Genomic DNA, 23,619 nt, shown 5'->3' with positions numbered 1-23,619 from the left:
TTAAATTGACTCTTGTTGGTGTTATACTTACTGAAATAACTCTGAAACTGACCACCTTCTAAACTGTTGATTCACAACATGCAATTAAATAAATAAATATGCATTTTTTTAAAATTATAGAGAGATATATAAATATGAAAGATATAAATATAAAGACATAAATCTTTGATCCTTGATCTAAAGAGGATGATATTGGTTTTCTTTACTGGCTCATATTAACTATGTTTATGTTTTACAGGGTTGTATAAAAGTCAAGAAGCCCGTTTAATGCTCCATATATATCTCATTAAAGCGCCATACCATACTTCTGCGAACAAATTGAAAGACGACAAATGGGCAATGGATGGTTTTGTGAGTATACTTCTGGCAAAATCCAATGTGTCTTAATAAAAAATAATGACATGTGCATAAGACCAGAAAGAAGTCTTTTTTTTTTTTTTAGAAAATGAAAGTTTAATTAGGAATGTGTTGAAAAATAGGCTTGCACAGGCACTTGCTGACAAGACAAGAACAAATGTTGGTATTATAGGTTAGTGGCTATCTTAAAGGTCATCGGAAATGCCATTGATTGGATAGGTTAGCATGCAGTGTTTTTTATAATTACATCATAGTGCAATACAAATTAATAAATGTGGTATAGCAGGTAGAGTGCTGTACTGCAGACCACTGAAGCTGACTGTAGATCTGCAGATCAGCGGTTCAAATCTCATCACTGGCTCAAGGTTGACTCAGCCTTCCATGCTTCCGAGGTTGGTCAAATGAGGACCTGGATTATGGGGGCAATATGCTGGCTCTGTTAAGAAGTGCTATTGCTAACATGTTGTAAGCTGCCCTGAGTCTAAGGAGAAGGGCTGCATAAAAATTGAATGAATGAATGAATAAATGAATGAATAAATGAATAAATAAATAAATAAATAAATAAATAAATAAATAAATAAATAAATAAATAAATAGATAAATAGATAAATAAATAGATAGATAGATAGATAGATAGATAAATAAATAAAAGCAGCAATATTGCAAAGACAAACTAGAGCAGTGATGGCGAACCTTTTTTTCCTCGGGTGCCGAAAGACCATGCATATGCACTGTGGTGCATGCGCGAGTGCCCATACCCATAATCCAATGCCTGGGGAGGACAAAAACAGCCTCTCCCACCAGAAATGGCTTGTTTCCCAACTTCTGGTGGGTCCAGTAGGCTCGTGTTTTACCCTCCCCAGGCGCCAAAGGCTTCCCTGGAGCCAGGGGAGGATAAAAATACCCTCCCCCATCCCCCCTGGAGGCTCTCTGGAAGCCATAAATGCCCTCCCTAAGCTTTGTGCGAGCCAAAAATCAGCCAGCCAGAACACACATGAACGTTGGAGCTGAGCTAGGGCAACGGTTCATGTGCCAGCAGATACGGCCCCTTATGCCACCCGTGGCACCATGCCATCAGTTCGCCGTCACTGAACTAGACAGTGATGGGATAAATGTTCTATTGGTAACCTGATTCAAAATATATTTATTGGTTTGATTTCAGTTAAAACTGTTAATACTTTAAAAAATTTTAAAAACACTCAAAACAAAAAGGAATTTAAAACATTGATTAAAAAAGATAAATTAAGCACTGAATTTTAATGACAAATGCCTGGCGACCCAGTTTCTCACCTTTGCAGGTTTCCTAAACACTGCAAGAATAGAGACCATGATAAGTCTTTCCAAAAGTGAAAAGCAATACAGAAAAATAATGCTAGACAATATATTTCTGACTGGGGGGGCATCTTAAATCAAATCAAAGTTAGATATTTATGGTCAAGACCAAAGAGGAATCTTAAAACACTTTTAAAAGTCTAGGTGGCAATATCTATCTGAATTGACTGCTCCAGATACAAATTGGCTAGTACTTAGAAAAGAAACACCAAGGAATGTCAGGGGAAGTACAGTAAATATTAATGACAATCACATCCATATTGTCTTTAAAGCTGTCGTGAATCAAAGTCAACTAAAAATAGTCTTTTCTACTGCAGAAAAGTAAGATTATTTATTAGATGTTGAAGGTAGCTGTTTTGTGAAACATAAAAGCAGACAAATTATTATTTTTCTTTTTTCTAATGGTTTTATACATGGTTTTAGATGCTAATAAAATTATAGAACATTTAAGGTCAGACAACAAACAAAGATTTTAAAAAAATTCTTGGCTTGACTACCAATAGTGACCAGATTATAACTTCAGTAAAGTGGGACACCATTGACGGGGCAGGGAGGAGACAACACCTCCGTCAATGGTGTCCCACTTTACTGATGGATGGCTCAAAATGAATAAAGCATTCAGGATGGCTCTCGATGGCTCAGAGCGAATAAAGCCTTTCCTTTCTCTGGGCGCTGGTGGGAGGAAGCTTCTTCCACTGGCATCCAGAGAAAAGGAAAGGCTTTATAATCTCTCTGAGCCATCCAGAGCGAATAAAGCATTTTGCAATCATCCGTCGCCTCCCCCCCCTGCCAGTGTCCTGCTTTACCGATGGAGGGCTCAGAGCAAATAAAGCATTTTGAGATGGTTCTGGATGGCTCAGAATGAATAAACCCTTTGCTTTCTCTGGGCACCATTGGGAAGAGGCTTCCTTCCACCAGCGCCCAGAGAAAGGAAAGACTATTCACTCTGGGCAGTCCAGAGAAAGGAAAAAACAGGACTTTTTAAAAACTCCGCAAGATGCGGGGGAAGTTATTAAGAATCGGGACTGTCCCACCAAATAAGAATAGTGGATTTTCCTTCTTTCTTTCTTTTCCATATTATTCAAATATTTTTAATATGTCTATTTTTCCTCTTTGCTTTTTTAATACTTTGATTTTTGTTTAGTATCTTTTACAATAAAATAAATAAATGCAACTACTTTCAAATCATCATGGAGAAAATCTAACAATGTGATAGCTAAGAGTTGACAATGACTTGATGGTATGTAATCAACTGATCACTTCCAGATCAAGTTGTTTCTGTGAATATGCATACATATATTAATTTTATATATCTTTCTTTTTATTATTCTACATAGGTTTCTGCAGAACCTGATGGTGCAACTTATGTTTTTCAAGGATTTATTCAGGGTAAAGATTATGGTCAGTTTGGACTTCAAAGATTAGGTAAACTGATGTTTTTAATTTAGACATAGTCAAACATTTTGCATTCTTTGGAATCAAGAAAGATGGTCTAACAGAGTCTTCATATACTTAGTGCTTCTGATAAAATTCTGGAAGGCAATCTACAGTATACTGTATGTGTATTTTTTAATTAATGTGGAGCTATTTAGAGATTGGGAAGAGTGACACTACATCCCTTGTCTCAATAATTGACTCCATTTGATTTATGAATGACCTTTTTGAAAGACTCATTGATACTACTTCAAGAAAAGCTAATTCCAGTCATAGACTGGAAACTTAAAGTATTTTGTTGTGAGCCGCCCCGAGTCTACGGAGAGGGGCGGCATACAAATCTAATAAATAACAATAATAAATAACAAATATGACACTTTTACCTAATGCCAAACTTTACTAAATTAATTTTGAGTTTAGACACCAAAATATTTTCAAAATATTTTGGATGGTGTTTTTCACAAAAGGTACATTACAAAATACATGATCTGGGGTATCCACAGCCAACTCAAGATTTCATCAAAATAGAGAAATGTGCATTGTGATGTCATAATACCAAGTTGGTTAGTATTAGTGGTGAAATTCAAAAATTTTCTCTTCCAGTTCTGTGGGCTTGGCTTAGGGGGTGGGGCATGCCTTCATGGGGGTCATGTGACTGGGTGGGCATGACTCACTTGATGTCACTCATGGCAAGATGGGATGGCACCTAGCCACCAAGCCATACTCACCAATCCACGCTCATAGAACTGACAGAAAAGTTTGGCCAAGTCTTCCATTGTTCAACTTGGCTGTTTCTCACTTTCTTCTCATGTTTGCTCTGTGTGTATGAGCCCTAGAAGTAGGCCACACTGAATGCTAGAGAGAAGCCAAACTTTTCTCACTCCTTTAACAGCAGAGCTACTCCGAAGGCAGCTCCTGTGGCTGCCTGTTCCTTCATGGTTCCCCCCTACCTCCGCATTTAAGTACCTTAAATACTGCCACCAGCTGTGGTCATTTTTGGCTGCCTTCTCATCAGCTCTGCTGTGACATCCTCCCTCTGGCTGTTGCTGTTTTCCTGTCTGACTCCAGTGGCAGTCAGTGGCACCTGTGCAGCCTGTGCAAGCATGGTGGCGATGGCAGCGGTGATCACAGGACTGTCCCGTGACCATTGGCACCATCACAAACCTGTTTGCGCAGGCTATGCACCTCATTGCCTATCGCTGCTGCTTGCAGTAGACCCAGCCAGGAGAACAGCTGCAACCAGAGGGGCCGTGTTACAGCAGAGCTGCTCAGAAGGCAGCCAAAAATGACTACTGCTGGGTGGAGGCTTCTTGGCATGAAAGGTGGCCAACCCTCATAATTTCCACCACCACTAGCAAGGTGTGAAGGTAGGTGAGTGAAGCAGTGGTGAGTGGGCAGCGGCTCTGGGACAGTACTGGTAGCAAAATTTTGAATTTTTTTCTTTTTTTCCCTTCTGAGCTCTGGGTATGTTTTTCCTATCACAGTAAATGAAGTTGAATGTGTATAATTTTACAAGAGCTGTATGTGTTTGTGTGTGTGTATGTGTGTGTGTACATACACATAGAGTTTATATAGTAGGTAATGTATAGTTTTGTGTGCCTGTGTGTAATATGTAAGTACACATATGGCATATATACATAGAATTAAATAGTATATTTTGGATGTTCGGTAATAGTAAATAGATAGGTAAATTGTATCTCTTTGAGGTGAGGAGAGGCCAGGCACCCTAACCCAAACCCTTGACGTGAGTGACCTCAAGTTGGCCACCTTTAAGCCAGTCACATGACCTTTAAGCCACCCCGAATCACATGATTGTCAAGCCACTCCCACCTGGTCACATGACCAGCAAACCACACCCACAAAATAAGCTACAGTGTGGTAGTAAAAAAAATTGTAGCCCTTCACTGGGCCAGAGCCAGGGAATGGTGCATTCCCGCACTCGGCCGATGTGGGTGGCAAGTAAGCAGTGGCTCTGGAGCCAGATAATTATGCCTTCCCCAACCTGGCTGAGGCAGACAGTGAGCAAGTGGCAACTCTGGGGCCTTGGGTAATAGCATGACCCTGGGCCCCGGGCCCCAACACAAGGGGAAGGGCAAGTGGGTGCTATGTATTTGTTTCCTTTGGTGAGCTGAGCTGAGTAGGCAATTAGACTGGCGAGGTGATTAGCTGGGCTCTGTGGTGAGGGTGGGCTGGGGATGAGTGGGGTGAGCAATGAACAGCTGGAAGGAGTGAATAGTGAGTGGCCAGAAGGGGAAGAGATAAGTGGCAGGAAGTGGCAAGCAGAGACCGGGTGACTGGATGGGGCCAACCAGGACCGATTTTTACCAGTTCAGTGAACCAATTCAAATTGTCCCTACCAGTTCACCCGATCCAGTCCGAACTGGTCAAATACCACCCCAGTTACTATGTGCCTAAATCAATTGAGTTCGTATGGTGATATTAAAAGGCACATTTTGTTACTTGTCCCCTAGCAAATACTACGCACATCCTTGATAAGCAACTTTGTTAGATTAAATGATGGTCATTTATCTCTATTTAACCAAAGTTCTGTGGATTAGAATATATTTCCAGCATTTGTTATTTAGATACACTGAGACTATAAACTATGAATAGTCTCAGATATTAGTTAAATGTATAATTCAGTAAGGTAGGGTATTTTATTTCATCTTAGTTATGTACAGTGGAAATTTCCCTAGATTCTTAGGTTCCAGCAGTTTCCATTGTTCACTGTGTAATCTTGTTGAAATATTATACTTATTTCTGTACCTAAAATGGCTTAATTACAATTTTGCTATTCAAAATTTCATTTCAGCAGACATCTACTCCCATATAAATTGTTGTAGAAGTTAGTGCTTGAGGGAAAGATTATTTATGTAAGATAGATAGATAGATAGATAGATAGATAGATAGATAGATAGATAGATAGATAGATAGATAGATAGATATGATAGAAAGAAAGAAAGATAGATAGATAGATAGATAGATAGATAGATAGATAGATAGATAGATAAATTAAATTAAAATAAATAAATAAATAAATAAATAAATATAAACAGGTGAAATTGTTTGCCATTTTCCCCTCTAAAGATGCAAAAAAGAAAACTATTTTAATATGATATAGTAGTAACCCAAATTACTGTATATGATTCAGCACCTACAAACATAAATGGTAAAGTCTAGGTGTATGCTTTCGCTTATCCAAACATAATGTTTTTTTATTAGCTTTTTTAAGGAGAACTCTGGGAGCAATTTTGAAATTTATGTGATGCGCTTTGCTCTATGTGCATGTCTGCTTACCTTTTCTTCCAAATTCCTAAGTACTAATAAAATATAATTGCCTGCATCCATAAGCATATAAAAAGCCAGGAGAAATGGGTAAAAGAAAATATTAAGCTGTAATTATTAGAGTCAATTTCTGTATAGTGACACTTTTTTCCCATTCTTAATTGAACACTTGCATTGCTAAGTGTACTTATTCCTCAGGCACCAGAATCCCATTTACCACAAACTGAATGGTCTTCCAAGAAGAATTTGTTATCTTGGCAGTAATCTTCCTCTCTTTCTGCATGAGTATTTTGTAACAGATTTTAAAAGCAAACACAATCCATATTGTTTATTTTTGCCTAGGTTTTTACATGTGTTTGCCTTGTTTGGCCCATGACTGACTTCACCATGGAATTCTCCTGTTCAGAGGAGATCTACAACTTAGGCATTGTTTTAGATTCAAAGCAGGGGTGAAATCCAAAAGGTTCTAACAGGTTCTGGAGAACTGTTAGCAGAAATTTTGAGCAGGTTTTAGATTCGAAGCAGGGGTGAAATCCAACAGGTTCTAACAGGTTCTGGAGAACAGTTAGCAGAAATTTTGAGCAGGTTTTAGATTCAAAGCAGGGATGAAATCCAACAGGTTCTAACAGGTTCCGGAGAACTGTTAGCAGAAATTTTGAGCAGGTTTGAGAACTGGCAACCAACTTTGGCTGGTCCCAGAGAAGGGTGGGAATGGAGATTTTGCAGTATCCTTCCCTTGCCACCCGCACCAAGCCATGCCTACCAAGCCATGTCCACAGAACCGGTAGTAAAAAAACTTGGATTTCACCACTGTTTCAAAGTTTCTGCTCTAGGAGAAGATAATATCTATGGTCAGGAGGACTGTGTACAGATGCAACATGTTTTCTAGTTGCAGTGGTCCCTGGATTGGGGAGCCCTATGTATACTTGTCTGCTAACTGTTCTAATCACCTTCCATTTACTGGAATTACTGTAATACAACTGGTGTCAAACTCGATCTCATCACATGACTTATTGTGTCATATCACAACATTTTTTGCCTTTGTGGAGCTGGGGTACATGTGGCCTACACATGATGCATCCGGACCATGGGCCGTTAATTTGGCCAACCTGTGTAATAGATGGGGACACTCTTAACAAGCATTTGGCTGTACAACCATTACAAAATGCAGCAGACTGGACAGTGATGGATGCATACTTGGGTGACTCTATTGCTTTGGGAACAGCTTTGATTCCCAGTTGATTACTACATGCAATTAAAGTTGTTGGTTGTGACCATTAAAGTCTTATACAGCTGTGGATCATATTCACCAATATTTGTCTCCCCATTTAAGCAGTTTCCTTATCTGATCGGGAAACTTTCTCATCTGTTTGAGAATGCCAAATGATGAGAGCAAGGAAAAGGATATTTTAAATGGCATTCATATGCTTTGAAATCCTATCCTTATTCCCTTCTGAGTTTTGTGAAAGCAGTTAAGATCTAGCATTTCCATTTAGCCCAGGAGGAAGGCATTTTTTGAAATGCAGAAGATCCTAGTAGACATATATGACCATGATTTTTTTCTTTGTTCCTTATAAGATTGTTTGATTTTTTTGGGGGGGTATGTATATTAATTTCAGGGTTATTTTTATGAGTCATCATCATTTGTTATTTATTTATTTATTTATTTATTCATTTGTCCAATACACAAATACATAGGAAGAAAAATAGACATGTAGTAATATATATAAGGGTAAAGTGAACTTAGAGGAGAGGATATATGAAAGAAAGAAAATATATATGATAAGTGAGATAAAGGAAAGACAATTGGACAGGGGACGAAAGGCACACCAATGCACTTATGTACGCCCCTTACTGGCCTCTTAGGAACCTGGAGAGGTCAATCATGGAGAGTCTAAGGGAGAAATGTTGGGGGTTAGGGGTTGACACAATTGAGTCCAGTAATGAGTTCCATGCTTCGATAACTCGATTGTTGAAATCATATTTTTACAGGGTTATTTTTATGAGTCATCATCATTTATTATTTATTTATTTATTCATTTGTCCAATACACAAATACATAGGAAGAAAAATAGACATGTAGTAATATATATAAGGGTAAAGTGAACTTAGAGGAGAGGATATATGAAAGAAAGAAAATATATATGATAAGTGAGATAAAGGAAAGACAATTGGACAGGGGACGAAAGGCACACCAATGCACTTATGTACGCCCCTTACTGGCCTCTTAGGAACCTGGAGAGGTCAATCATGGAGAGTCTAAGGGAGAAATGTTGGGGGTTAGGGGTTGACACAATTGAGTCCAGTAATGAGTTCCATGCTTCGATAACTCGATTGTTGAAATCATATTTTTTACAGTCAAGTTTGGAGCAGTTCGTATTAAGTTTGAATCTGTTGCGTGCTCTTGTGTTATTGCAGTTGAAGCTGAAGTAGTCATTGACTGGTAGGATGTTGCAGCATATGATCTTGTGGGCAATACTCAAATCGTGTTTTAGGTGCCGTAGTTGTAGGCTTTCTAGGCCCAGGATTGTTAGTCTATTTTTGTAGGATATTCTGTTTCGAATGGAGGAGTGAAGGGCTCTTCTGGTGAAATATCTTGGACATTTTCAAGGGTGTTGATGTCTGAGATGTGGTATGGGTTCCAGACAGATGAGCAGTAGTCTAGGATGGGTCTGGCAAAAGTTTTGTAGGCTCTTGTGAGTAGTGTGAGATTGCCTGAGCAGAACCTGTGTAGGATCAGGTTAACAACTCTAGAAGCTTTTTTGGCGATATTGTTGCAATGGGCTTTAGCACTTAGGTCATTCGATATTAGTATTCCATTAGTCATCATTCCATCAGATGGAATCAGTTAGCATAAACCATGTACGTAAATGACAAAACGAATGGTTAGACACTCAATATGTGGAAGACAGGAGTAGAACCATGAAGTTGTAAACTTGTGAAAATTTTGAAAAGACAAGGAACACATAAACTGATTGGACTTCATTTAATTGCCCTTATAGGAAGAGAAAGCATGTGGAATTGTTCACACTTTTAAAGAATCTTTTACTTGAAACAAGGTAGATGTCACTCCGAAAGCCATCATGTGGAGCTAGAGATTTTGGCCTGCCACAGTAGATTAGTATTATGGGAATTAGGAGGAGTGGTTGCATGAGAGGGAAAGTTACTAGCCACAAGGTCATCTTTTGTTCTGCATCAATGGATGTAAGGAGGTTGAAGTCCTTGCACTTGGACTGGTTCCTGTGATAAACTTGTGGGTGTGGGGATGTGGGATGAACCTTAACCTGGATGGTGAACTGGAAGGAAATTAGTATCGGGATTGGCAACAGCATGACCAACATGGCTCTGTTAATAAATCAAATCTTGGATGAGATAATTGGACTGGAATCTGATTTATTTCCCAGATGCTATTGGGGGCGCTGACAGTAGAACAGACATGTCAAATTCACATCATCACACTGGCGTCACCTGACATATTCGGACATATTGCTAACCTGAGCGTGGGCGTAGTCAGTGTGTGATGCATCGAGCCCATGGCTGGGAGTTTGGCAGCCCTGACCAATATTCCCTCTAATTTATTTTCGGTGTGGGCGGAAAAGTATAGTGTCTGAGCGACAGTCCCTTTGGGACTGGGCGGCATAGAAGTATAAATGAATGAACGAACGAACAAACAAACAAACAAACAAACAAACAAACAAGAAAAAAATTCCCTTTTTTTATTAAAAGAAATTAATAATAAAACAAAACCAAAATCTATTACTATTATTACTATCTTCTCTTTTTCCATCCCTGTCTCCTCCCCCTTTGTGTGTGTGTGTGTGTGAACTCTTGAACCATTTCCAATAACAGGTGAACTATTGGAAATGGTTCAAGAGTTCACACACGCACACACACAAACAAACAAACGGCTGGGGTTTTTTTCTCTTATTATTTGGGTGCTTTTTACCATATGCTTTATATCAAGAGTCATTTCTCTCTCTTTCTCTCTCTCCCTCTTGCTCTCTCTCTCTTTTTCTCATTTTCTCTCTCCCTCTCTTGTTTTCTTTCTATCTTTCTATTGCTTTCTTTCTTTCTCTTTCTTTATATCTCTCTTGCTTTCTTTCTCTTCTCTCTCTTGCTATCTTTCCCCCCTCTCTCTCTCTCTTTCTCACTTACTTTCTCTCTCTCCTCCTCTCTCTCTGTCAGCGAGGGGGCTGCGAGAGCGCTTTCTCTGAGCGCTTCGGGAACGCCTGCCCTGCCTCTACTGCAGCCCCCTTGCTGGAAGTCTAGGATGAAAGTGTTCCCAGCGAAGGGGCTGCGAGAGGGGTGGGGCAAGCATTCCCAAAACGGATGGAGAAAGCCCTCTCTCGCAGCGAAAGCGCTCTCAGCCAGGGGGCTGCGAGAGAGGGCTTTCTCCCTCCGTTTCGGGAAAGCCCGCCCCGCCCCTCTCGCAGCCCCCTGGCTGGGAGCGCTTTCGGCCCGAGAAGCCGAAGCCACAGCCACAGCCACTGCGAGAGAAGTCTCGCCCAAGGCAGGAGGCGGCGGAGGAGGAGAGGGGGTGGATCGGGCGGGCGGGGGGGTAGGGCCGAGAGGCCAGGAGCGCGAGGGGGCCGGAGGCACCATGGAGAGGCAGGGGCGGCCGCAGCTCCCTTCTACTGCCCGTGCCTCCCCGCCCGTCCCCCCAGCAGGCTGGCAGGGGGATGGGGAGCGCGCGCCCGAGGAAAAGGCTGGGCGGGGGGGTATTTTGGAGCGCGCGCGCGTGCACACGTCAGGTGGCCCTGACGTAGAAGAAAGATTTTTACAGAAAGAAGTGCAAGAAAGATGCTTTAATCACAACTCTAGGCAACTTAATCACAAATTTGTTATCTAATTAGTTGTGTTTAATTTGTGCAAGCTAGTAATTGACTGTTTTCTTCCTGCAAGGCATAATTCTGGGACCTGGCTAGGATAGTCAGTATAGAGGATGATTACACAACCAAATTGCATATTTCATATCGGAAAGAGGCAGGGCTTTGATTGTATAGTCACAGCCATTAGTTTAACTTTCTGACCATCCTGATGTTAATTATATATGTTGGTTTCAAACAGATGCATCTCTTGCAGGAAAGTGATATCTTGTTATGGAAGCTGTTCAACTGGGAATAATTACGCTTTTAATAGATTGCAAAAGAACCTGCTCTTATAAGTTTGGAACCAGGAAACAAATTAAGCACTGAAGCCAGTCTCCTGCATTTGGCCTTGGGCATGGGGAACTTCACCAAATAGAAGCAGATGAATAATTAACTTCATAACTTTCCCCCCTAATTTATATAATAACCTTGGACATAAATATGACTTGATGTAATCCCAGTGCTGTTGCAAACCTACTTGGGTGGAAAGAAACCAACTATTTTGGTTCATTTTAACCAGGACAATTTTTATCTGAAGCCAATCATAAACTGCCTTTATTTTTTAAAGTACTCAACTTCACATTTTGATTATCAGATAGAAAGGGCAGGAACTCACATCTCAAATATATGGATGATCCACTTTGTTTGGTTTGCAAAGTAATTGGAAACAGTGGTGCATTATAGAACAATAAACCAATTGCACATTTGTCTAATATACATGTGTATAAATATTTATAAATATTTGAAGTACATATTTTCCCATGACAGGAGTAACAGAAATAATGTTTATCTTTGTGTTTTCTTTTGTCTTGCCAGGACTTAATATGTCTAAAGGATCAAATTCATTAAATCAATCACATGGTACAAACAGCAGTTCTGTGGCCATCGCTATTCTCGTGCCTTTTTTTGCCCTTATTTTAGCAGGCTTTGGATTTTATCTTTATAAACAAAGGTAGGTGGAATATACATCTATTTTGTATGCAAAGTGATATATGATATATATGTATGTGTACATGCATGTGTATGTATGTATGTGTGTGTGTGTGTGTGAAGAGAGAGAGAGGGGAGGAGAGAGAGATTTTAAAAAGTTATCATCTAAACAAATCAGAGATTAAAATTCAGCTTCTTAAATTTTCCCATATTTTCCACAAATCCAAGAACATGGTTTGCTTATCTTGACAATTATTCAGGTGTTTTTTGATTATCATTGATTATAGAATATAGGCTGTATGGAGAACGTTTTTTAAGTTTTGTTTTGTTTTTTGGACCTAATTATGAAACCCCATTAGGTTCATCCAGGTTTCCATTCTATCAATCTACCCATAACTCTAAAAATGCATTCAGGGAAACTACCAATTTGCATTAAAAATAACATATAATGAAATCAAAATTTACATTGCATATAGGAAACATAGCAGAATACAGAAGCTTCATACATCCCAAAAAGTATTTATGATGTACAGTACCTCTTCCTTTTCAGGTACTAATCAAAATATACATGAAAGTAAGAGAATAAAGATCTTATATTTCAAAGTGTTCTGAGTGAAAAGCAAATTGTAATTAGCACAGCAGTCATGAAATAACAATGCTTATCCTAGATTTACAATAACTTACATCAAAAGGCTGAGCCATAACCCTAACCAAATTTTGTGTGCATACCAATGTCATCTTGTTCAGGTTATACTGATAGAGGAATATATTTGTGCAGATTTCTTTAGGGCATGGGTACTATCTAAACTGTATCACAACTATTTCTGATAATTCCAATTACCTAATTAGTTGTTCTTAGAGAACAGACCCATAAAAAGCCACAAAAACCATTCCCAGGAAATATAGACTACAATTTCAGGTCAAAGTAAGTTCTTTCTCTGTTCTCAAGATTGAAAGTTCCTAGGTCTTCCATCACTAGCTTACCGATTAATAGAAGGGACATTGTAGATCATCTAATCCAATCTCCCATCAATCAGGAGACCCAACACTATTTCTGACTATGACAGTCTCTTCTTGAAATCAGTGACGAAGCTCCCACAACTTCTGAAAGCAAACTGTTCCATTAGTTGATTGTTCTCACTGTCAGAAAAGTTCTCCTTATTTCTAGGTTGAATCTCTCCTTGATCAGTTTTCATCCATTATTCCTTGCCTGGCCTTCGAGTGCTTTGAAAAATAGCTTGACCCCCTCCTCTCTGTGGCAGTCCCTGAAATATTGGAAGATTGCTCTCATCTCTCCCCTGGTCCTTCTCTTATTTAGAGTAGCCATGCCCAGTTTCTGTAACTGTTTTTCATATGTTTTTGTCTCCAGTCCCCTAATCCAGTGTTTCCCAACCTTGGCAACTTGAAGATATCTGGACTTCAACTCCCAGAATTCCCCAGCCAGCATTCGCTGGCTGGGGAATTCTGGGAGTTGAAGTCCAGATATCTTCAAGTTGCCAAGGTTGGGAAACACTGCCCTAATCATCCTGATTGCTCTTCTCTGCACTTTTTCTAGAGTTGCAATATCTTCTTTATAATATGGTGACCAAAACTTGATGCAGTACTCTAGATTTGGTCTAACTAAGGCTTTATAGAGTGGTATTAGTACCTCACTTAATCTTGATTGTATTCTTCTGTTAATGCAGAAGGATATTAGTAGTTAGTTTAGCGTTAGACATCACCCTCACCACTTTTCTCTTCAGTGTGACTCATGAACTGCCATTGCTGTTCCTCATAGGACCCTTCCGTTCTGATTCTTTCTTTGGCCAAGGAGCTCAGTATAAAATAGTTCTGAAATTAAATGTGCTCTACAGAACACAGAAGCAGAACAGTGGGCATTTTTCCAATGGCAACTGAGGTCATATAGTTAATTGGCGATGGAACCCAATGTCTTCTCAGATCTCTACAATGCTTTAGCATTGGTATTTGTCATGATGTCATGGTTGGTTGGAAACCAGAGATATTGTTTTCCCTTTCTGAATTAGAGAGTTCTCTAATTAATGTTTCCCAGCATACTTAGTCTGCTTTGACTGTTAAGTTTTATTTAATTGCTTGAATATGTGGTTTATAGGAATCCACATTCTGCTTGGTGACAAAACTCTACAAGTTTAATGTTTCTGTTCCCATTAATGGAAACACGTTTGAAAAGTAAAAATAACATCTAAATGGTGGTGACCAGTCTGTACTACTATAATACAGCTGAACTATTTACCCCTTGTACATCTTATTACTTTCTTCTTACTTCGTACATCTTATTACTTTCTTCATAATTGACTTTAATAAATTAAAGTCATTTATGAAAATTATCCCATGTACATTAACTTCCTTTCACAACTGTCAGAGATGCTTCATAGATAAGATCATCATTTCACATTACACCTTTACTTTCAATTTTTGGAACTGTTGTAAATTATTGCCCTTTAGAGAGAAGCAACATATTCAGATGTTCTGAAGCTTTGGAACACTACAGTAATAATAGCTTTTGCTATGTACTTCACATATTGCCTATATTTCGTTTTTGACATGTACAGTATTGTGAATTGTATTTCTTATATCATTTATCTTATATCAACCATAAGTGCAATGAACAGTTTTATTACAGACAGCTGTTGCATAGCCATCATTGGCAATTCAGTTCCTATCAGTTTATGCTGTCATTACAGACTTTTATCCAAGATTTATCCTGCTGTTCTCACCTGGAAGATAGTTGTGCATAAAATACCTAAACCAATGTCATGATCCAGTTCATATAAAATCTTGTATTTTGTGAACATTTTAGTCCTATCAGATACAGTGATACCTCGTCTTACAAACGCCTTGTCATACAAACTTTTTGAGATACAAATCCGGAGTTTAAGATTTTTTTGCCTCTTCTTACAAACTATTTTCACGTTACAAACCCACCGCCGCCGCTGGGATGCCCCGCCTCCGGACTTATGTTGCCAGCGAAGCACCCATTTTTGCGCTGCTGGGATTCCCGAGGCTCCCCTCCATGGAAAACCCCACCTCCGGACTTCTGTGTTATTGTGATGCTGCAGGGGAATCCCAGCATCGCAAAAATGAGTGCTTCGCTGGCAACGGAAGTCCAGAGGTGGGGTTTCCCATGGAGGGGAGCCTCAGGGGAATCCCAGCAGCGCAAAATCGGGCACTTCGGCTTGCAAAAGGGGTGAATTTTGGGCTTGCACACATTAATCGCTTTTCCATTGATTCCTATGGGAAACATTGTTTTGTCTTACAAACTTTTCACCTTAAGAACCTCATCCCGGAACCAATTAAGTTTGTAAGACAAGGTATCACTGTATAAGTAATGAAGTAGGATAATGTTTATAAATGTAAGCTTCCACATGAAAATGTGCATATCTACGTAGACTATAAAACAATGAAGCCTTGGTGTCTTAATAGTTAGAATGCAGTATTGCAGGCTAACTTTGCCTACTGTCAAGAGATTGATCCGAACCAAGGTTAACTTTTGATCCTTCCAAGATCAGTAAATGAGAACCCAGATTATTGGGTCAATATGCTGACATTGCAAACCCCTCAGAGAGTGCCGTAAAGTCTAAGTGATATTACTATAGTGTTCTTTTTGCACTGCAGCAAAATGAATAAAATCTAAAATTATTCTGTGCTTTTCATCTGAGATCTACACATTTCTAACACCTCAGAATTATCTAACAATTCTTTCTAACATCAAATTTATTTATTTATTTATTAGATTTGTATGCCGCCTCTCTCCGAAGACTCGGGGCGGCTAACAACAATATAAAAAGACAATGTAAACAAATCTAATATTAAAAACAATCTAAATGCAACCATTTAAGGCTTCAGGTACCTGGAACAATCTTTATTGTATTGTTGTATGCTGCCCAGATTCACTATCTATGAGATGGACAGCCATACAAATTTGATTAATCGATAATAATAAAAATATCCTGAAGTCCAGTATCTCAGGTACGGCTTTGATCAATACATTTGCTAAGAATCCTCCCTCTAAGCCATGTGACTATGCTAGGCAGTAGCAGGATTGCTAATACACATTCTGTGAAGCCATCCAGTCTGCATGTGATAGCTTACAGAGAATATAAAAGAGAATCTCCCGAAGCTTTTGTTTAGCCATGTCAGACTTTCCTTCAGCATAGTCATATCAGATCAGGGATCAAGTAAATACTTTGCTTCGAGCTTGGGAAGCTTTAGTAAGATGTACCGTACGGACAAGCACAGAGAAGTACTTAGCTTTGCCGATGCCTGCATATAACTATCACATCTTTCAAGGCTTGGGCAGAAAGTAAGCACAGTTTTCAGCAAACACTGCCTTATTAATTGGTTTCTGGTATATCAGAATTGGACCGCTGCTGTTGATTCTTATCCATAAAATCTTTTATAATCTGGATGCAGCATTTTTGAGAGACATGCTTTTCATCCAAAAGTAAAGATTCATTATTGATATACTTTTTTAACATTCTGTGTAACGTTAAATAATTAAATTCACGAATTGGTTTAAGTCTATGTTTATTCTCTTCTGCAGAATGTTCTCTAGTGTTGTTCTCCTTTGTGAAAGCTATCAAGATAGTGCGCTAGCATTAAAATTTTGTGTCTCCATCTTCATCTCCATTCTGCTATGGGGCAGATGAGAGATTCTGTCTGTAAAAGGAGTGGGGCAAACAGAGAGGCAGGTTAGGAAATGTCTCTTCAGGTACCAGATCATCCGTAATCAATTCTTTAAGCCAGGGGTCCCCAAACTTTTTACACAGGGTGCCAGTTCACTGTCCCTTGGACTGTTGGAGGGCCGGACTATAAAAAAACCTGTGAACAGATTCCTATGCACACTGCACATACCTTATTTCTCTCTCTCTCTCTCTCTTGCTCTCTCTCTTGCTTTCTTTCTGTCTCTTGCTCTGTCTTTCTCACCCTCTCCCTTGCTATCTCTCTTCCTCCTTCCCTCCCTTTCTCTCTCCCTCTCTCCCCCTTCCTTCCCTCCCTCCCTTCCCTCCCACCTTCCTTCCTCTCCACTTCTTTCCCTCACTCTTTTCCCCTTCTCTTTCCCTTTTCCTTCTTTCTCTCCACTTCTCTCTCTCTCTTTTCCCTTTTTCACCCTCCCTCTTCTCTCCCCACGGAAGACTCACCCAACAAGCCTCCACCCTCCGACCCCGGACTCCCATTCAATCCCCATTCAGAAAACGGGAGCTAGCAACTCAAAGAGGAGGAGGAGGCGGGTGTGTGCGTGTATGTGTGTGTGTTGTGCCCAGCTCGGCTTTCAGCAAGCCTTACTTTACCTCGGGTGAGATGAGATTGAGGGGGACGTTCTCACTGCTTTTCCAGTGCGGCCTTGGAAAAGACCCGCGGGCCAGATAAATGGCCTCCACGGGCCGCATGTGGCCCGCGGGCCGTGGTTTGGGGACCGCTGCTTTAAGCCTATGGAGCAATTACAGGAATTCAGAATTTGCACTGAAAGTGCCATTATCCCCTACTTTTCTCTTCCCATTTTCTTGCCACCCATGGTAACAGCAAAACATTCTCTACACAACACTTCTCTTGGTAGGTTAAGTGGAGGGAAGCAAGAGAATGACCTTTGGTAAGCAGAAGATGTTCTCCTCTGACAACTAACCCCTCTATAGGGATGTACTTTTGACCCATGTCCTCCAGAAGGCTGATGGGCACTTATCAAAAAGTACACCTTTCCAATCCTCTGAATCAAACTCTCCTGTTTATTCTCTGCTAGGGCTGGTGAATAGGCTTACCTATATCTGTAGTGGTGACCAAGTGGTGTCTTCTTTACACACGCATGCACAAATACACAAACCACAAGCCACGTGGTTTGGAGATCTGCTGCAAGGTCTGATGAAGTTGTTAGGAAAGCCGGGAGGGTTGGTTCTCTGTCCCAATTCTGCTGTCAAAAAACAGTTGGCTTCAAAAACCATTGATCACAGAGGTTATGTTTGCCACAGCCTTATATGCCCAAAAAGGAGCAGGGCCAAGGGTGGGCTGCTCTGGATTCAGCTGCACGGTTCAGCAAACCCCCAATTCCCACTCCTGGCTGGTCCCTCCCCTCCCTGGAGTCTCCATGAGGCCCATTTTAGATCTCAGGTAAGTGCAGGGCCCATGCAGAGGCTCAGGGAGGGCAAAAACAGACCTCCCGGAGGCTCTTGAAGGCAGGAAATGGGTTTATTTCCATCTTCTGGATGGCCCCTGGAGCCCGGTGAAGACCATTTTCGCTCTCCTGGAGGCTCGAGGTAAGCCTCTGGAGAGTGCCATCACTCCTGACATGTTACAGGGAACCAACTAGACCACGCCCACCCAGCAACCTGGTAGAGAACCCACTGCTAAAAATTTTGAAGCCCAACCCTGAGCAAGGCACATAGCTAAATTTACCTCAATAGCTTTACCTGAAAGGATTGTGTTAGCTGAAAGGAAAAGTGTTACATTAAAATATTATTATTATTATTATTATTATTATTATTATTATTATTAATAATAATAATTATTATTATTATTATTGGTACTAGTAGTAGTAGTAGTACTACTACTACTACTACTATTATTATTATTATTATTATTATTATTATTATTATTATTATTATTATCTTTTATTGAAAAACGTTTCCCTGGAAGCAAAATTATAAAATCCTTTTACTACAATCACATCCCAAAGGTGCTTTTACAAAAGGTGCAACTGGAATGTCTTGGGTTTTAGTTTCTGTCCTTATATGCTGGTTTGTGACTGTAATATCATATCCAGATCTTGTTAAATACATGGCTTAGGACCAATGAAGGACTACCAAACTTTTTACTTCCACACTGTGGGCGTGGCTTATGCAGGACGCCCTGCATTTTCTTTCAACATCTTTCAGTGTAAATTGGGTGCTCTGGGGTGGAGCTCCATTTTCACTACCCCACTGCATTCTCCCCCATCTGGGCAGTAGCCCACCCCTGCTTAGGACCAAGTTACCTATGAGACCATCTCCAGCCTCACGTATCCCAGCGACTGGTCAGAGCCCACAGAGTCAGCCTTTTCCAGGTCCCGTCAGCCAAGCAATGTCAGCTGGTGGGCTCTATGGGGAAGGGCCTTCTCTGTGGTGGCTCCAACCCTCTGGAACTAATTCCCCCTGGAGATTTGCACTGCTCCCAGTCTCCTGGCCTTCTGGAAAGCCTTAAAAACTCACTTGTACTGGCAGGCCTGCGGCTGTTGAGCTTTAACATTTTGCTCCAGCCGTTAATTTGAATCTGATTGTGGTATGAATGAGTGTGAGTGTATGGGGTTTTTTAATGGGTTTTTTAAGATTACTAATCGGGTTTTAAAATTATTTAATATTGGACTTTGAATCGGAATTTGTTTTTGTATTTTTTACTTTTATATGTTGTAAGCTACCCCGAGTCCTTGGAGAGGGGCGGCATATAAGTCAAACAAACAAATAATCATTTGATTTAATCTTCTGTTCTTCTGTCATTTGCCACAGAACTGCACCGAAAACACAGTATACTGGTTGCTCCGTACATGAAAATAACAATGGACAAGCTGCTTTTGAAAACCCCATGTATGACACCAACACAAAGTCTGTCGAAGGGAAGGCTGTGAGATTTGATCCAAACCTGAACACAGTTTGCACAATGGTATAACATTGCGATGACTTGACTGCAGTGGCGTGAAGATTGAAACGCGGTCGTAGTGGACCTATTGTTCACTGGTTTTTAAAAAGAAAAAAAGAAAAGAAAAGCACATTTTTCAGGATTTCCTGGATCACCTTCTCCTGAGGATGAGACAGAGACTAGAGTGGGTTTCTTTTTTTCATAAATATATATTGACTTCATGGTTACTGTGGAGTATTTTACAGAATGTCTGCTGCACTCTGTGAGTGCTTATCCACAGTTTATTTGCTTTTTTAAAAAAGAAGATTATTCTAAAAAAAATTAAAATAAAATAAAATAAAATAATAACATATTTGCATATATTGGAGGAGCATCCACTATCAGTACGTTTGTGCTTTATAAACTGCTAGAGGGACTGGATTTCAAAGAACAAATTATATGTGATAGGAATTAAGAGTTATATTTACAGGAGACAGCAAGAGCCTATGGCTTCTCTTTAAGGCATTCCCTCATATCTGGGCTTTAATAACATTTTCCTCACCTCTCTTCACTATGAATTTCTGAGTTTATGCCATGATCATTAACGTGCTTAAGCTTGCAAGCACAACCCATTATTTCTGAGCCACAATGGGATAATTAAGTGTCTGGTCTCAGATTCTTTTAATTCGTGAGTTTCATTCCCTGCTCTGTTGTTCTTGTCATGCAAGTATCTTTTCTTTTTTTTGTCATGTCCCAATAGTGATCAATTTGTCAGCAATAGAATAAGATTTGAGATATATATATATATATATATATATATATATATATATATATATATATATATATATATATATATATATATATTTCACATTGCCCCTCTTCTCAATAATTCAGTTTTCGCCCAAGTGAACAAATGGCAGATTAAAGTAGCATCACATTTCCGTACAATGAAAGTGACTAAATGGTACATTTCCCATCTCACTCTATCATCCATTTCATCATTTTTTTTCTACTCTGCATTCTACACTGAAGACAAACGTAATCAACCTGAAGGCAGAAAAATGTAGATTTCAGCTCATCAATGCCTTTGATGCATTTCTCAAAATCTCTAGGGCTTCCCTGTTCTAAGGCAGGGAACAGCATGGTACATACTTATGGAATATGCCTATGAATTATTTTGTCCCACAGAAGAAAACCCGCAATTAGATGACACTTTACAGAAATTTCTGGATTAGAAGTTAATCTCTTAGCATTGCACTCTCTCTTTTTTCATTGAGAAGTACATGATTTCAGGAGTGCATTTACCCTAATTAAAAGAAAATAATTTCCTCTTTAATGTCTTTACACCTTCAATCCTGGTCTTGGTAAAAAAAATCATCACCAATTTCTATCATTTTGTAGGATAAGGAATCTGTCATGAGTTTGCCTGATTCTTAAATATAGCCTATAGTTTACACACAAACATGTACTTTTTTGTCAGTTTTATAATACATTGGTACCTCGACATACGAGTTTAATTCGTTCCAGACCCGAGCTCGTAAGTCGATCAACTCGCATCTCGAACGAATGCCTTTAGACTTTGTTTTTCGCGCCGAGATAACCAGAAGCAAGGAGATTCTTGCGCCACCTAGTGGAAGCTCAGCTCGTATCCCGAATTTGAGCTCGGGTGTCGAACAGAAATTTCGCTCGCGTCCCGGCTCGTAACTTGGAATACTCGCATGTGGAGCAGCTTGTATCTAGAGGTACTACTGTATACATTCTGTGTGGAAGAAGGTAATTTTGGCATTTTTGTGTCATTATTATATATGTGCCAAGAAATAATGGGTTTCAGTAAGTGTACTGAATGTTGTGCCAAAGCAATGCCACATATTACTATAGGCACAAGACAAATATTTTAAATGAAGGCTCTATAATCCAGTTCACAAGCCTAGTAAGCCAAAGTACAATCAATTACAATGGAATGGGTCTATTTAATTCCAATCAGGAGGTTATTTTCCTACTGTTTTAAGGTTCAACAAATTCTGCTTTATATTAATTTGGGAAGTTTGTTTTCAAATGTACTTTATAATTTATGTTGTGGAGTTAAAAACTTTAAATTACACTTTTTCTAGGGCAGTATACAATATAAATTATGGTACAGAACTGAATACGCTCATTTCTCCAAATCTTACTTTCTTCTGTCAGGCTTGAGATTCTATTGATCTGTTTCATTCTCATATAAAATAACGCAATTTTATTTCAGACTGGAGTTTTATAACTGAATTATCAAAATATGGTTTGAATAATGTCCACATCATTGTTCATTGTCTTCCTTTGATAGCATGAAATGTTTCTGAACTCATCAATGCTGTACATTAGCTGGTGTGAATTATCTGGAAATGTTGTTTTCTCAGATATGAACATCTCTATGGGAATAAAAAATAATTTTTATTAATGTAATAAGAGAGTGCCTATTGCCCCCAAAGGATCACAAGTTTCTCATTTCCATCCTCCAATCTGTTTTAAAGCAAGAACTACTGCTTGGATTTCTATAGTGTTTGATGAATTTCTTATAAACCATTTTTCAATGTTTTCTTTTGAAAATCACATCCATCTTTCCAGATACGGTCTTCTACTAAAAGAATGCCATTTTTATATTTTATACCATCGATTTGTTATTTATTCTGGTTTATTCAAATGATTGCAATAATGACGATTCATTCATTACTGTTAAGGTTAATATTTGAGACCTTGTTTAAAATCTTGTTTCTTCTGCAACTGGCTACTCCTCTTATATTAATGCATACACTTTTGTAAAGAAGTCTATTTTTATGAAAAAAAAGGGATTTGTAAAAGTATGGTGTAAATTTTCAGTGCAATGTAAACAAATAAAAATGGATAATTGCTTTTGTAATACGAAGTGTGTTTTATAAAAGATTTAGAATCATAACAGCTGTGGAGCTTGGAGGGAAGTCAAATTCATTTGCCAAGCACTACAGGTTTTCGGAGAATATGGCATTTACTTGCTATTGTGTGTTTGTGTTTGTGTTTTTTTGTATGTGTGTGTTTGGGTTGCTTGCTAAGTATGAAAATACTGTAAAGATTTGCAATTGCATCTGAAAATAGAAAATATTCAAGTTAGTAAACACTGGCCATTAAATACAAAGAAGCAATTAATAAAATGACAATACATTTTCATCCAGTATAAATTATTTGCAGATTTCTAAATAATGCTGTGAATTACAATATGTTCCCCCTTTAGCTCTAAGTAAAGATGCATTATTGAATTGATTGAGATCAATAAACTATTCCTCAAGTTTAGCAAAATGCGTGTAGTAGAATAGAGTTGTATTCAGGAACTGTAAAATTAGATCTATACTTCATACAATAACACCCTTTTATGATAGTTAAATACTATAGGATGTCCAAAATTTCATGTTTTATGCTATGGAAGATAATAAGAATTTCATTTTTTTAATGTTATGGAAGATAACATAATGGCATAGTGGTAGCCTAATGATGAGGACACTAGCCTCCCATTAGGAAGGTTGAGAGTTCAATCCTAGGCAGCAGCAGATGTTTCTCACTACAGAGCAAAGAAAAAGTATCTGCTGCAAACTCTGCATAGATGTCAGGAAGGGCATCCGGTCACTAAACACCCAAAATTAATGGATTATAGGATTACAAAAAAAGAAAAAAAATGCTATGGAAGATAATTGTTGGATAATTTCATACATGGAAGCATAGAAGAAACCAGCCAGGAGGAACACGGGTCCAACAAACAAGTGAAGAAACTCATCGCTCCTACTACCTTGTCCACTTCGTCAGAAGTCAC

The 23,619-nt window shown here is 39.1% G+C and overlaps 1 protein-coding gene across 1 annotated transcript in view; it reads left to right on the top strand.

Annotated features, from left to right (window-relative positions):
• The window catches only part of CSMD3 (CUB and Sushi multiple domains 3), a 615,639-nt gene extending 595,686 nt beyond the window's left edge, over positions 1–19,953 (top strand). The window contains 4 exon segments of the mRNA XM_070748648.1: positions 239–351; positions 3,027–3,114; positions 12,093–12,228; positions 19,697–19,953. Coding sequence (XP_070604749.1) covers positions 239–351; positions 3,027–3,114; positions 12,093–12,228; positions 19,697–19,856 — 497 coding nt within the window. The 3' untranslated portion in view covers positions 19,857–19,953.
• Positions 19,954–23,619: the final 3,666 nt, after the last annotated feature.

Source organism: Erythrolamprus reginae, chromosome 3, assembly GCF_031021105.1.
Source record: "Erythrolamprus reginae isolate rEryReg1 chromosome 3, rEryReg1.hap1, whole genome shotgun sequence".
Lineage (NCBI taxonomy): Eukaryota > Metazoa > Chordata > Lepidosauria > Squamata > Dipsadidae > Erythrolamprus > Erythrolamprus reginae.
This window is presented reverse-complemented; position numbering and strand designations above follow the sequence as displayed.